General features: G+C 27.5%; 7 protein-coding genes across 8 annotated transcripts; 5 read left to right on the top strand and 2 right to left on the bottom strand.

Annotated features, from left to right (window-relative positions):
• Positions 1–510: 510 nt before the first annotated feature.
• On the top strand, positions 511–1,503 carry OCT59_008984 (uncharacterized protein). Its single transcript, XM_066133240.1, has one exon. The coding sequence runs from the start codon at positions 532–534 to the stop codon at positions 1,066–1,068; it is 537 nt and encodes a 178-aa protein (XP_065999700.1). The 5' UTR covers positions 511–531; the 3' UTR covers positions 1,069–1,503.
• A 1,134-nt stretch (positions 1,504–2,637) lies between these two features.
• On the top strand, positions 2,638–3,493 carry OCT59_008983 (uncharacterized protein). Its single transcript, XM_066133239.1, has one exon. It carries the CDS (start codon positions 2,647–2,649, stop codon positions 3,202–3,204), a length of 558 nt encoding a protein of 185 aa, XP_065999699.1. The 5' UTR covers positions 2,638–2,646; the 3' UTR covers positions 3,205–3,493.
• Positions 3,494–4,062: 569 nt separating this feature from the next.
• On the top strand, positions 4,063–4,786 carry OCT59_008982 (uncharacterized protein; the record flags this gene model as incomplete). The annotated part of the gene is made up of 3 exons (XM_066133238.1): positions 4,063–4,134; positions 4,368–4,441; positions 4,540–4,786. 3 exons carry the CDS (start codon positions 4,063–4,065, stop codon positions 4,784–4,786), a joined length of 393 nt encoding a protein of 130 aa, XP_065999698.1.
• Positions 4,787–4,995: 209 nt separating this feature from the next.
• Positions 4,996–5,283, top strand: OCT59_008981 (uncharacterized protein; the record flags this gene model as incomplete). Its single annotated transcript, XM_066133237.1, has 1 exon — positions 4,996–5,283. The coding sequence occupies one exon, from the start codon at positions 4,996–4,998 to the stop codon at positions 5,281–5,283; it is 288 nt and encodes a 95-aa protein (XP_065999697.1).
• Positions 5,284–5,941: 658 nt separating this feature from the next.
• OCT59_008980 (uncharacterized protein) lies at positions 5,942–6,933 on the bottom strand (the record flags this gene model as incomplete). Its single annotated transcript, XM_066133235.1, has 6 exons — positions 5,942–6,098; positions 6,177–6,252; positions 6,333–6,375; positions 6,469–6,525; positions 6,618–6,761; positions 6,907–6,933. 6 exons carry the CDS (start codon positions 6,931–6,933, stop codon positions 5,942–5,944), a joined length of 504 nt encoding a protein of 167 aa, XP_065999696.1.
• Positions 6,934–8,039: 1,106 nt separating this feature from the next.
• Positions 8,040–12,730, top strand: OCT59_008979 (uncharacterized protein; the record flags this gene model as incomplete). 2 transcript variants are annotated; one of them, XM_025316971.2, is made up of 21 exons in its annotated part: positions 8,040–8,264; positions 8,379–8,543; positions 8,622–8,706; positions 8,781–8,848; positions 8,921–9,067; positions 9,140–9,218; positions 9,306–9,445; positions 9,513–9,665; positions 9,736–9,821; positions 9,895–10,006; positions 10,088–10,322; positions 10,552–10,678; positions 10,794–10,904; positions 11,026–11,134; positions 11,204–11,344; positions 11,439–11,615; positions 11,689–11,769; positions 11,868–12,007; positions 12,093–12,279; positions 12,360–12,468; positions 12,564–12,730. In XM_025316971.2, 21 exons carry the CDS (start codon positions 8,040–8,042, stop codon positions 12,728–12,730), a joined length of 2,844 nt encoding a protein of 947 aa, XP_025179351.1. The 2 variants fall into 2 exon arrangements, with proteins under 2 accessions (XP_025179351.1, XP_065999695.1); XM_066133234.1 differs by lacking the exons at positions 8,040–8,264; positions 8,379–8,543; positions 8,622–8,706; ... (6 more) ...; positions 9,895–10,006; positions 10,088–10,322 and having other exon boundaries at positions 10,560–10,678.
• Positions 12,731–12,827: 97 nt separating this feature from the next.
• OCT59_008978 (uncharacterized protein) lies at positions 12,828–14,346 on the bottom strand. The gene is made up of 7 exons (XM_025323488.2): positions 14,202–14,346; positions 14,036–14,111; positions 13,800–13,943; positions 13,645–13,718; positions 13,414–13,539; positions 13,169–13,302; positions 12,828–13,044 (listed from the first exon to the last, which is right to left on the bottom strand). Exons 1-7 carry the CDS (start codon positions 14,236–14,238, stop codon positions 12,925–12,927), a joined length of 711 nt encoding a protein of 236 aa, XP_025179352.1. The 5' UTR covers positions 14,239–14,346; the 3' UTR covers positions 12,828–12,924.
• Positions 14,347–15,089: the final 743 nt, after the last annotated feature.

Below are 15,089 nucleotides of genomic sequence, written 5' to 3'. Positions count from 1 at the left end.
TAGGAGATCCTATTCGGCACACCCTATATGTCACATATACGCCATATTTAATCCCGAATGTCGTAATGTGACATTGTTTCGTGGTCTGCATTGTTATGACTTGAGTAAAAGTTAAAGATATTATTCGCCTATTTAATATTAAAACAATAATTTTTTTGCGATCGTGGTACTATGTGCAAAAAAATGCAAATGATCCGTCCGCACTTACGAGTTACGAATTACGTTTCCCTTAAAAACTTCGATATGTTGAAGATACTTTTTCCAAAATAATTTATTTATAATAGAGTTTAGCATTAAAGTATTTTCAACTAGACCACCAAAACTTTACGTGAATTATAAGTATAAAATAGAGTTACGGAATGTCCGAATGTGCAACAGTAATAATTACACTACTACGACTATTTCTACTTTTGGCTGTGTATACTCATGTGCTAATTTTGTTATCTATTTCAAGTTTAATAATAATATTTTTATATAAATAGGACTAATTTCTACTCATAAAAATATCCTAATTTAACTAGTTCTATTCTGATGTTTATCGTTTATGTATTAAGATGTTCCCATGGTAAATATTACGTTGGTCGTACTATGGACCTCGGTATAAGAATTAATCAACATAAGAGTATAGGTACAATGTGGACAAGAAAATATCCTTATATGGGCCTTCTGTGGCAGAAGAGGACAAATAATGAAGATTTAGAATTGTCGAAAACTCTTGAGTTTATGCATCTTCTTGGTATTGATAATGTAAGAGGTAGTATTTACTCCCGGCCTGATTTATCATTTAAGGAAAGGTTGGAAGTTTATCTTAATTTTAATAATAAATGTTCTCGCTGCGGTAGATTTGGTCATTCTAGCAATAATTGTAGATGTGACATTTGTGGTGAATACGGTCATTTGAGTTATCAATGTCTCAATTGTTATAAATGCGGGGGAGGACCTGATCATAATTTTGAAAGTTGTAATAAATGTTACAAATGTAAAAGTCCTTATCATTATTATTGGAATTGTAATAATTGTTACAAATGTGGTGGAAGCGGCCATTTCGCTAGAGAGTGTTATATGTAGAATTGTGGATATCATAACGAAGTTCTTTGTATCTAAAAAAAATTCATCTTTCGTACTGACTAGGGATCATATGGAATAGTAGTAAGAGAAATACAAGTGAAATGATAAAGTGACTGAACAAGAAAAAAGGTTTTGTATTTATCCATCATAATGCACGGTAAATTAATCAGATAGTATAGTCCGTAGCTGAAGCTTTGAATGCATAATAGTTTATTTGAAACTTTTGTAATCATTGTATTTCATTTCCTAACTTACTCATTATTTATTTATATTTAACATTTATATTTATTATCACATTATGATTGCACATATTATTTTATCATTTTGTTGTATTATTTATATATCGATCCGACGCGTCAAAAACAATGTACTGTACTGTCATTATTCGTTAAATATATTAAAGTTTCTATGTTTCGCTTTTATTTGGGAATAGAGAAATATATATTTTTATAATTGTTAATTGTTAACAGAAAGAAAATTTTGTTTATACTAAGCGACAATATGGCAAGCCGCTTTTGTCAAAAGTCCGCCATACTTTACAACGGGTACTCGGGTAGACGTCTGCTATTATTGCGGCGGTTACCCTTGTACTGACGGTTCAACGGTTCAACCCGTTAACGTTAATTACAGGGTTGACCCGCAGGTACCCTTTCCATACAACATAATTAGTAAATCGGAACGTCACGCGTACAGCGTCGCACCGCATATAGTACTGAGTACCCTTGCAATAGTATCTCTGTATCTCCCTTAAGCACTGCACAAATATTCTCCCTTGAGAGTACCAGTATCCACCACCAATAGTAAGTAGGTCTAAAAATCTGCATATTTTAAAGGTTTATAAATCAAAAAAAAAAAAATTCCATATATAAAATCTTTCTAGTATTTTTTCGTATTAACCTAATTTTCTTAAGAACCGGTACTGTATGCAGCAGCGATATATGGTACATATATTTCTAAGAATAGTCTTGTTCTTCGTTTAAGTTGATGTAACTTCTAGGCGGAGTGCAAATGACAACTGACAAGGAATAAATTTATAAGGACATTCCTCCTTTTCCCTTCATTAAAATTTTACAAATCAATTATTTTATAACGAAACTTTTCAGAAAGAGTCACGTTTCAGATTAGTCGAATTACAAATTTTAATATCATGTAATAAATTTTTGCATAAATAATTTTGGGCCGAAGGATAAATATTTTGTCGATCACAAGATCAGGAATAAATTAATAATATGAATAGTTAGAATGAATTATTATAGAAGGAAAACATCAGTCAAACATTGCAACGTAAATGATCTGTGTGACCATATCCGCGTTCCGAATATTATTTTCCTTTGATATGTTGAAGATACCTTTTCCAAAATAATATATTTTTAGCAACACTTTACGTAATGTGCAACACAACACATTGATATGACCATTTCTAATTTGGCTGTGTATACTCATGTGCTAATTTTATTATCTATTTCAAGTTCATAACAATATTTTTATATAAATAAGGCTGCTCAATGTTTTATTAAACTATTTTTGCCTCATATACAGTTTAAAATAACCGATTCTACTTTGCAAAAATCTTTAAGAATGTTTATCGTTTATGTATTAAAATGTCGTGATAATAAATATTATGTCGGTCGAACTATGGATCTCGATATAAGGATTGGTCAGCATGAAAATGGAAATACAAAGTGGACGAGAATTCATCCATATGAAGAACTTATATGGGAAAAAAGAACAACTAATAATGATTTAGAATTGGCGAAAACTCTTGAATATATGAAACGATATAGAATAAGAAATGTAAGAGGTAGTACTTACTCTCGGCCGTCTTTGTCGGATGACGAATTTGATAATATTAGATATCAATTGAGACATAGATGTTTTGGCTGCGGTAGATTTGGTCATGTTATAAATGAATGTAAATGTGACATATGTGGTGAATACGATCATTTTAGTAATGAATGTGATAAGTGTTACAAATGTGGAGGAAGTCATAGACATAGTCCTGAAAATTGTACAAATTGTTACAAATGCCAAAGACCCGGTCATCATTATAGTGAGTGCGAGAGGTGCTACAATTGTGGTAATCGCGGCCATTTCATAAGAGACTGTCAGATGGAAATCAGTTATGACTATAATTGATCTTTCGTTCAGACTGGAAATAATATAAATATTGATATTGTGTCATTTATCCGTATATATTTATTATTTATAAAATGCATCATTATATCAGAGTAATCAGACATGTATAAATTATTGATTTTATTAATTAAGTCTATAGCTGAAGTTTTCAAGACTTTAGAGAGATTCATAAGTTCTTGTTAGGATATTAGGGTACCAGATTTCTACAATGGCAATTACTGTAGGTTATTTCTTTTCATTATTTTATTGTTTATCTAATAAATATATCATCGCCCGAATTTTTACAAAATAATAATATTTAAAGAAACATTATTTTATCACGGATTAGTATACAATACCATAATCGTCTACTAGTACCATCTACTAGTACTATAAAAGATATACAATATTTACTTATTTAATATGCAGCGTTATTTACTGTTAAGGCTAAATGTTTATGTATAAATAAAGTACGTTATAATGTTGCTAGCATTAAGACAAATTTAATCTGTTATTAAAATAGTTGATAAATCGGGAGATCGGATATTTCTAATAAATAATCTTTTTTTTTTTGCTCATAATATTCTCACAATTACAATAATCAGATCGCAGTAACACAACGGATTAGCATCGTGCCCTTCGAGTAATATTTTGTGAAAAAGCAGGAAAGCATGAACGTTAAAACACATGCAATAGGGACCGTCCCATCATATTGCATAATCATTCCTGCATAAATACTCATAACACAAAAATTTTGGATACTTGCAACTTGCACATGTTAATGATATATATAGAGTAATTAATTCCTTGGTATACGATCTCTTTATTTTTTTCTCCCGTAGATTTGGAAAAAATTCAAATTAAAATAAAAAAATAGAAATGACTTTTCATCTACTTACCAAATTATCTCGTGACTTGGTTCAATTATTCGATACTTCAGCTTATTATGATGTAATCATTCGCGTAGGTCAAGAAGAAAATATGAAAGAATTTCCGGCACATTCACTTATTCTTCGATCAAGATCACCTTGGTTCAAAGAGAACTTATCTGGTAATAAAGTTAAAACCATACTAATCGTCCCTCTTAAAAACCTAGGTCTAATGATAGAAAAGCAAAGAACGTTCTATTTCCTTCTCCAATCATCGACCTTCAAATGCAACCTTATAACCTTCAAGATCTGTAGTTCCGATTGCTAAATGACAAAATTATTCTTAGTAATGAAAATATTTCTCCTTCGACATTTGAAATAATTCTAAAGTAAGTGTTTAATTAAATTCTTGCATGATACTTATTCTTATTGAACGTGACGTTAAAAATTCATACTTATCACTTTATTTATTTATTTTTTTTTATAGATATATTTATAGTGGGAAAATTGATCTATTAAATTGTAATGGAAATCAATCTTTTGATCTCCTTTTTGCAGCAGAAGAATTAAAATTAACTGAACTTTTAGAATATATTCAAGAAAATTTGATTCAACAACAAATTGATTGGATGGATCAAAATTTTATTCATGAAAAAATTTTTAATTATGAATCTTTAAAAAAACTTAACTTAAAATTCATTATATTTCAAAAATTTCAAATAATCCTTTATTAATTTTTGAAACAAATGATTTTTCTCCTAATATTTTAATTTCATTAGATAATTATGATTATATTAAATTAAGTGAATCATTATAAAATTTTATTGTTAATTGGGCAAGATTTCAAATACCTAAATTAGGAAATCAAGTTTCAAGTTGGAATAAAAAAGATTGGCAAGAATTTAAATATACTTTGAATCAATGTATCCCTTGGAATGGTATAATGTCAATGAATTGGAATGAATTTCATGATTTATTAATTCCTTGTGAACCATTCTTATCTGAAGAAAAGTTTGATGTAGCATTAAAGCATCAATTAAAAAAAGCATGTGGAACTTCTACCGTAATCAATTCACCTATTTCAATTCAATTTAATGATACGATTCTTAATATTTGTCATGCTACTTTACTTACAAGTTGGATTGATAGAAAGGATGATGTGATTTATAGACCAACGGAAATTCCTTACGAATTTAAATTAATTTTACGTGGTCGACTTGATGATCTCTAGATTTATTTCATCAAATTTGTGGTAAAATTCAAAAAACTATAGTAGTATTTAAGATAAAAAATTCTAATGCAATATTTGGAGGGTATAATCCTTTAGATTGGAAATTTGATCGTACTACTAATGATTGTTTTGTCTTCAATTTTGATGATGAAAAAGCAGATTTTAATAGGTTAGTTAGATTCTTAGATTCGCTATACATAAAAAATCTGGTTATGGTCCTTGTTTTGGTGATGATGATTTATCAGCTTTTCCTGATGGAAAACGTTCTATATATTGGAAATCAATTCATAATTCTAACCCTAATCATTTAGAAATTTTTTTCAAGTCGTTGATTATGAAGTATATCAGATCATTGGTAAACTTCGTAAATCTAATTCTAATTCTCGCGTATTATCACATGAAAAGAGATAAAATAAAAAAATCTTTTTTAATGTATGATTTGAATGATGATAATTTAACACACGATAATGTATATTTACTCTATATTAATATATACTTATAGATTTGAATATATAGATAATTCTTAATTGTAATGTTTTTTTATTATAACTATTTTATTAATATAAATTTATTAACGAATACATTTTGACTCGATAAATTTATAAAACCTATAAATGCCTGTAACATCAAGAGTCATCTTTTTTTAAATCTCATAATTTTATTTTTCCTCCTGTTCTAATTCATTTTTAGGATCAACCAAGCCTTCTTTCAATAATAAGTCTTCTAATTCTCCATTATGATGCATATTAAGTACAATATCACAACCACCAATAAATTCTCCTTTAATATACACTTGAGGGACTGTTGGCCATTGTCTAAAAAAAAAAAGGAACGCAAAAGTCATAAATTAAAAATTCGATCATGAATAGTCATTGATAATTTATTGTACATACGAATATTCCTTAACGCCTTCTCTTAATTCATTATCCGCTAAAACATTGTATGTCTTGATTTTTGAGAAATCCAAACCTAAATTCAATAATTATCAGATTAATAATAATAAAATAAAGTCGAAATAAAATTTATCAAAGAATAGAGTAATGTATTACCTTGCGCGGTTAAAATTTGAACAACAGCTCTACTAAATCCGCACTACATATATATTAATCAATTATTAAATGAATTCTCTGAAAATATATATTAGAAAAAAAAAAGAGAGAAAAAATATTTTAAATATTTTTTTACCTCTGGGCGATTAGGTGTACCCTTCATAAATAAAACAACATCATTTTTTTGTACAGACTGTTAAAAATAAATTAAAGAAAAAATAATTAGTATTGAAAATTAAAATATTTTTCGAAACTTTGTTAGAATCAATTAATAATTAAAATTACTTCATCTAATGATTTCTTCAAAGAATCTGAAAGATATCTGCATAATATCGAAGAAACCAATGGACTTTTTATTTCATTATTTGCATTCTTTATAAATGATGATGTAAGTAATGTGTTAAAAGTAAATGGTCTACCTAGAATAGACTATGGTATAACAGACAAGAAAAAATAAAGAAAAAAAAGAATTATAACCTGTAGTACAACGAGAAAATATATATATATAAATAAAAAAAGAATAAATTTATTCTAATTATAGTGTATTTAATTATTATACATTTATTAAACTTACTAGACGTGTTAATGATCGTAAGCTCATTGCAAAAAAAAAAAAATATATATATATATAAATAAATATAAACTATAAAGCGAAGTTTTACGAAAAAAAATTTTTGCTGATTGATTTATAATCGATGGTGGAACATAATAATTTAATCATGTGACGCAAATATTTAGGTAGGCCGTTAGCTGTTTGGGTAAGTACTGTACAAGTCAAATGACTGTGGTCGTACAATACCATACTTTTGCTCATGTGACAAATTAGCAACTGAAATTCGTGCAACTCATTCTGCGTGGAAATTGAAACAATAAAAAAGCCACAAAGAAGCGGAAGGTTTATAGTTAGAAATTTTTGGTGTAGTCGATAGTTTCTCTGTATACTTGATATTACGATTTTCCACTATATGAGAGAATATAACAACATATAAGTACCGGTATAAATTTTGACATGACAATTTTTTAATTTCAATATATCTATCGTTATATCGGAGTTTGACTTTAAAATTGATAATCTTTGTATGTTCATTTACTCTTTGAAACAAAATAGTGACAATTAATCTAACCCGATCCAGACAATGATAATATATTTCTATTCTTAATAGATCGGTAACGTAACACCGAAAGGAGAAATATTTCGAAAGCTTTATGGTCCCCAATAAGAAATCATTACAAAGAGGCATTCCATAGAAGGTATGAAGTACAAAATATGTATACGTAATCAATTTAAAATTTAAATTATAAAAAAAACAAAAGGGATTGAAAATTAACCAAATTTGATTTGTTGTTTCACAAGAAAAAGCTATTTATTATTTATTGGATAACTTAAATTTTGAAATAATATTAAAAGGTTCTTTAACTTGGAACTAAAAAAGAAAAAAATAATCATTCTTTCATTGATACTTCTTTTTTTCGTTTCTTAAATATTGTTTTTTTAAGTTCATTGTGGACTTTTTGCGTCACTTTTTTCTCACGCATCCATACATCATTTTTCAGTTCTCACGCCCCTTAAAACAAATATTGATCTGCAATTTGGTAATTGCGTGACCGATTTGTGTAAGCTTCAAAATTATAAAAAAGACCTTCGACTGGGGTCTATACAAGAAATACAAGAAAGATCATAATTTTGAAATAAATCGGACCGTTAAAATGAATCGTATCCCTGCTTTATACCATTCAAATTCTCGTTACTTAAATCAAACTGTTATTAGAAGATTAAATACACTTGCGTTACGTCGTGAGGACAAAAGTCGATGGGAACGCAGAGTTGCATTGACGCCTGATGATGTTTCAAAATTGATCAAAGAAACAGGTGTAAAAGTATACGTGCAACCATGCAATAAACGTGTATTCAGCAATGAAAAATATGAACAAGTACGTATTAAATATTTAACGGGTACTTGCAATAGAACCACCGTGAGAACATATCATGTGACCGTGGAAATATCACTTTGAATGGAAAATTTAATTAATTCTTTCGATTTTTAGGCTGGCGCAGTAGTTCAGGAAGACATTTCGATTGCAGATGTAATAATGGGGATCAAGGAAGTTCCAACTAAAAATTTAATCCCGAATAAGACGCATATATTCTTCTCTCACACACATAAGGGACAAAGTTATAATATGAAAATGTTGCAAGATATTCTCGACAAGGTTAAATATTTTTTATTCGAATTTTTATATGCAAAAAATTGTGTATTTAACTTTTATTGCGCCACACTTTTTTTTTAGAAAATACGACTGATTGATTATGAATTGATGACAAACGAGGAGAAAAAACGTCTGGTATTATTCGGAACTCACGCTGGTTACGCAGGTAAGGATAAATATTTAAGCACAAACTTTTTTTTTTACTACAATTGTATTTATATTAGGTTTTTTTTTTCGTAGGAATGATTGACGGACTTCATGGATTGGGATTAAGACTTTTGGGATTGGGTTATAATACGTCATTCATGGTATTTTGATAAATTAATATTCCTTTTTCTACTTATTGTTGTCGATTAACAGTATTTTTAATCACTAAACAGCACATTGCAATGTCACATTCGTATAAATCTCTCGATTCTGCTTTATCGTCAGTCAAAAGCGTGGGCGAATCAATTGCTACTGAAGGATTACCTAAAGATTTAGGTCCGATGACTTTTGTGTTTACAGGAACTGGGAATGTTTCTAATGTAAGAAAAGCATTTTTTTTCCTTAATAAATTTAATTTCTAAAGCTAATGAAAAGATATATGAATTTTGAAGGGGGCTCAAGAGATATTCAAACACTTGCCACATGAGTACATAGATGCTAAGGATTTAAAAGAATGCACTTCAACACCGCGTAAGTAACAATTAATAATTCGAGTTAATAGAGTTAATATTGGTTTATTTATGCTATAATACTTATACTTTTTCAATATTTTAACAGATAATTATAACAACAAGAAAATTTATGGTTGTCAAGTTAAACTTCAAGATTATCTTGTTCATAAGAATTTGGGATATTTTATATCTAAAAGTGATTATTATGCTAATCCCAACGAATACGAATGTGAATTTCACACAAAGGTAAATAAATAAATAAATAAATGTATATATATGTGGAAAAAAAAAATTCTAAAGTTTATCATAATAGATTGCTCCATATACTACGATGCTCATACATGGATCTTATTGGGATACACGATATCCGAGGTTATTAACTAACGAACATTTGAGAGCTATTCAGGCGGATCCAAGCAACAAAAATAGATTATTAGCTATTTCTGACATAAGCTGTGATATAAATGTAAGAATATAATTGTCGTACAGTAAAATATAGTAATTTTGCAAAAATTTTTAATTAATTTTACTTTTAGGGCGCGTTGGAATGTCTTTCTCATTCAACCACAATTGATGATCCATTCTATTATGTGGATGCTGTTAATAACAAAGAACATAAAAAGTATGTAATTTAAAATATAGAACTGCGTCACTTGGATTTGAATTTAACAATTTTTCCTAACTTTTTTATATAGTGATGAAGGAAGAGGAACGCAAATAATGGCAGTTGACATTCTCCCTACAGAAATTCCACTTGAAAGCAGCAAACATTTCAGCAAATCTCTTTATCCATTTATGAATGATTTGGTTAGTAAATAATAATACCAAGTTGATCGTAATTAAACATGAACTAATTAATTAATCCTTATTCACTCCTATTCGATTTAGATTAATGGAAAGATTGATCAAAATTCTGTACTTTCAAGAGCAACTATCGCAAAAGATGGAAAATTAACAGATTCACACACAGATTTATATAATTTATTGCCAAAGAGCAACAATTCAATTTCATCTTTAGAGTCTCGAAAAGACAATAAGAAGATTTTATTACTAGGAAGTGGATTTGTAGCTAAACCTTTAGTGGATTATTTGAGCAAACAGGAGGATTTATCATTGATAATTGGTAAGTCACGTGCTATGTTTTTATATTAATTTTCTTTTTGTTCTTAATGTACTTAATTCTCTACTTTAGAAAAGAAGGAAAATTAGCGTAGTTGTTATAAATAGTCCAATAGTTATATAAAATAATAAAGTTTTACTTTAGCAGCCCGTATTGTTAATAAAGTTACAAGAATTATGATAATAAAACTTTTTGTGCTTTGTGATTCTAACTCGTTATATTATTTAATTAGCTAGCAATATGCGAGCTGAAGCTATTGCTCTAACGCGTGGAAATCAAAATATTCAAACTGTCGATTTAGATGTGAACAAAAAGGAAGAGTTATCAAAATTGGTTCAAGGAGCTGATGTCGTCGTTAGGTAAAGTTTATTTAAGATAAAGTAATCATATTACAGTGAATTATTATCTAGTAATATATTTATCTTTTATATTGTATTAAATTATTTAATTTACAACGCATTATATTCTTTTTAGCCTTCTACCAGCACCTTTACATCCAATTGTTGCAGAGATGTGTATTACACATAGGAAAAATATGGTCACAGCTAGTTATATTTCATCTGAAATGAAAGCACTAGATGAACGGTAAAAATAAAATTTTTTTGAAAATCCAGACAATATGATTCTTCTGCGTGATGTAGGAGTAAATCGAATAAATCAGATGCATATATTGATTTTATAATTTAAATGTAACATTCTTTTTTAGAGCGAAACAAGCTGGGATTACAATTCTTAACGAGATAGGAGTTGATCCTGGAATCGATCATTTATCTGCCATGAAGATTATTGACGAAGTTAAAGCTGAAGGTGGAGAGGTAAGATATTATTAATAGAAATTTGCAAATATAGCAGTATTTAAAACTAATTTCTTCTTATTTAAATAGGTAACGTCATTTATTTCATGGTGTGGAGGATTACCGGCTCCAGAAGATTCAGACGTCCCACTTGGATATAAATTTAGTTGGTCACCAAGAGGTACCCTTACAGCAACATTAAATGATGCAAGTTTCTGGATGAATGGAAAAGTATGAGTTAATTATAAGGTTAATTCTTTTATTCTTTTTCGATTCTTTAATTATAGCGTTTATATATTTTCTTTTTTATGTTTTTATAATATAGCATCAAGAAATTCCAGGAGGAGCATTGTTAAAATCTCATTTTCCAACAGTAACTATTTATCCTGGACTTGTGTTTGAAGGATTTGCGAATAGAGATTCCTTGTCATATATTAATACTTATGGATTGGCTCCTTTAGAAACAAAAAGTGCAATGTTTAGAGGAACATTAAGATACAAGGTATATAAATAATAAGTTCTTTTTTAAAATATTTTAATATTATGAATTATAACAACTTAATATCTTTTTGTAGGGATATTCTGATCTTATGTATTCATTTTATAAACTTGGGTTTTTAGATACTAATACTGAAGAAGTTAAATATTTTACATGGGTATATTTAATTTATTAATTAATATCATATATATATATATATATGTATATATATTTAAATTAACAAATGTTTTTTTTTTTAAAAAAAAAATACTGTAGTCAGATTTTCTCGATCATAAACTTTTCGGATCATATAATAACGAACCTACTGAAGCTTCAAGGATATCAGCAATTGCTGAAAAATTAAATTTATCAAAAAATCATCAAATGGTTGAAAAAGTTGTAGATGCTTTGAAATGGTATTTAAATAATAATTTATATAATAGAATATTTTAAATTTCAAAAAAAATAAATCAAAAAAAATAAATTTAATTTCTTTTATAGGTTATCTTTAATTCCTGATTCAAATACATCATTATCATCATCATTGATACCATCTACAGCAAACACTTCAACATCACTTGATACATTTTGTTCATTATTACAACAAAAGTTACAATATAAGCCAGGAGAAAGAGATTTATTAGTATTACATCATGATTTCGGAATTAAATTGAAAAATGGAGAAGAGGTGATTTAAAAAATTGTTATTTAAAGAATATCTATCATCTTTAAATATTAATTATAGATATTTTTTTATATTTTAATTAGCGAACCAAAACATCTACGCTAGTAAGTCTTGGATCTTTAGATACATACACGGCAATGGCGCAACTTGTTGGATTACCAGCAGCTATAGCAACTGAAATGATTGTAAGAGGTAATTACATAAATATAATCATAAATCCTTTTTTTGATTTAAATCACTTTTTTAATCAAAAATACTAATATTTGTTTAAATTTGTATTTTTATAGGAGAAATTAGAGATACGGGTATTTTAGCGCCAACTTTACCACATATTTATAATCCTATCTTGCAAAATTTAGATCGTAACGGTGTTAAAATTGTAGAGAATACGGTTAATAACAACAGAGGAATGAAAGGAAAATTAAATTGGAGTGGAAGTGGAATTTGGGAATGAAAAATTATTATAATTACATATATTATTTTTTTCCCCCATCAATTTTATAATTTAATGTTTTCATCATAATATATTAAATATTGAATTTTTTTTTTCTTTGATAATTCTAATAATTAAACTAAATAATTTATTATGATTATTTTCTATTTAATTATTCTATGTTGCAATTATGATCGAATTATAAAATAAATTATTTATAGATTTTTTTTTTTCAATGTCCTCACTGAAGCTACGATGGAAATAATCAATAATACTATATTAATTGAAAACCCAATTACACAACCGGATTTTATATCTGATTGACTAAACATTGTCTATTATAAAAAATTTTTTTTTTTCAAAAATATACATATATATATATATATATAAAGAAAACAGTTAGTTAATAAGTAAAATTGGTTAGAAAGGACATTTATAATATTATTAAAAATTACTTACAGCGTAAGAAGATCCTAAATGACTTAATAATACCCAAATAATATAATAATAATTTCTTTTTGGGTATCTATATCCTTCAAAAGCAAGAATCATCCACGTTGTATGTAATAATATGGATAAACATGTTGTGATTGCTAAAAGCATTAATGATAACATTGAAAAAGGAAAAAAAAGTAATGAATAAAATATTTAATATGCGAAAAATGTAAAAAAAAGAGAAAGATTTTAATTTAAAATTACTTTACCTCCGGTAAAAAATAATGTTAAAGTAGGACATGACTTGCACATTATTACTCCAGGTCCAATCGAAATAATTAAAGGATTAATATACATAACCAATCCGTTCACAAATCCAAATCCCAATCCACTTACTAAACATTTCATTATGATGAACGAATAAAGGATAAATTAATAAAAGAAGTTTTTTTTTCTTAAAAAAAAAAGAGAAATCAACTATATCAAATATTAATCTTTACCGAAAGCAAAAGTAGGTATATTATACGGTGATGTTGGATTAGCAGATGCGAGTATAAGCCCATTTTCAGCTCGACTGTATAATAAATTATTTATTTAATTTAAATAAAAAAAAATAATAAATAAATTATTGAAAATAAATTTATAAAAAATTTACCTTATTATTTTATAAAAAAACCAACGAAATAATTCTTGTAATAAAACGCTATATAATATTGTAATCGGATTTTCTGTTGCATCTGATTTAGAAATAAACCAAATCGAAGAAGCTAATAATATCGATATTAACCAAAAGAATGCACTAAAAAAAAGAAATGAAATTATTTTCCGTGAAAATAATAAACAATATATATATTTATTTTATTATCAAAAAAGTTTTATTTATTTACTTACCTAGATATCATTAAAATAACAAGTTGTGCATCTTTTGCAACTGTTAAAAAGAATAAAGCGAGCGAAGGACCAAATGCTATATAAATACAATAAATGATTTTTTTTTCTCAATTTTTTGACTAGCGTAGAAGTTAAATTTAATATATAAAAATATATTTTTTTATACCCGTTAAAGCACAACCAAGGAATGTCAATATTGTCATTATTTATTATTAATAAAATAAAGTATTTAATATAATAAAATGAATAAAATGAATAAAATGAAGGAAGACAACTTTTTTTGTGGACTATTTATGCAAAATATTGTGGATTCGCTTCATACATTTCGTGCGACAATGCAATTTTTAACTCGCTTTACTGCGCAAAGCACGTGTCTATGGATTGCTGTCAATAGAAGATCGATATATTTCATTATGGGAATGAATCTTCGAATATAACATTCAATTTTTTCTGTGTAAAAACTAAACACCCTGTTTAATACTGTATTAAAGATTATTATGAAAAAGCCCAGCGTGATTGGTTCTGAATGTATAGCCGAAATATGAAAAACGAAGGGTAAAGATATGAAATATGGATAATGGATTTAATGGATTTTTTTTAAAAAAATTAAATTATCTCGTTCAGTTATTTAAATATAGGTAATTCATTAATATTTAATATTAGAATCTGCTGCTGCAAGTGCCTGCAACCGCAAGCAATGATCCAATATTTAAGATCTACCCATCGTAAGGTTTAAAGTATCTTGGCAATTTGAGAATACTAAATAAGAGCTAGCCGTAAAAAAAATCATTCCACACCTACTTGGCAGAAAATTTCGTAACATTCCTTTGAAGTGGGAGTTCTTTCCCGCTAACGAATGCAGCTATGCCTATACCGATTACTTTCAGATGACTTGTGCTAAATACGAGTTTGTACATGATTTATTAGAGTTAATGTGGTTAAATATTAGTATAGAACAAACTGGCCAACCTATAATACCGTAATAATGCAATTTTAAATATTATTAACTCAACAGATTAATACTCTGGAATATTATCAATTTATTTAAGTAGGA

Source organism: Rhizophagus irregularis, chromosome 17, assembly GCF_026210795.1.
Source record: "Rhizophagus irregularis chromosome 17, complete sequence".
In the NCBI taxonomy this organism is placed as follows: Eukaryota; Fungi; Glomeromycota; class Glomeromycetes; order Glomerales; family Glomeraceae; genus Rhizophagus; species Rhizophagus irregularis.
Note: the sequence above shows the minus strand (reverse complement) of the source record. Positions and strands in the feature narration are given on the sequence as shown.

Bases quoted from the DNA above. Each gene is read 5' to 3' on its own strand.
- OCT59_008984 (XM_066133240.1), top strand. From the start codon at position 532: ATGTTTATCGTTTATGTATTAAGATGTTCCCATGGTAAATATTACGTT.
- OCT59_008983 (XM_066133239.1), top strand. From the start codon at position 2,647: ATGTTTATCGTTTATGTATTAAAATGTCGTGATAATAAATATTATGTC.
- OCT59_008978 (XM_025323488.2), bottom strand. From the start codon at position 14,238: ATGACAATATTGACATTCCTTGGTTGTGCTTTAACGG. The intron at 14,112-14,201 runs GTATAAAAAAAT...GTATTTATATAG, and splicing joins CCTTGGTTGTGCTTTAACGG to CATTTGGTCCTTCGCTCGCT. The intron at 13,540-13,644 runs GTAAAGATTAAT...TGAAATGTTTAG, and splicing joins TATACCTACTTTTGCTTTCG to TAAGTGGATTGGGATTTGGA.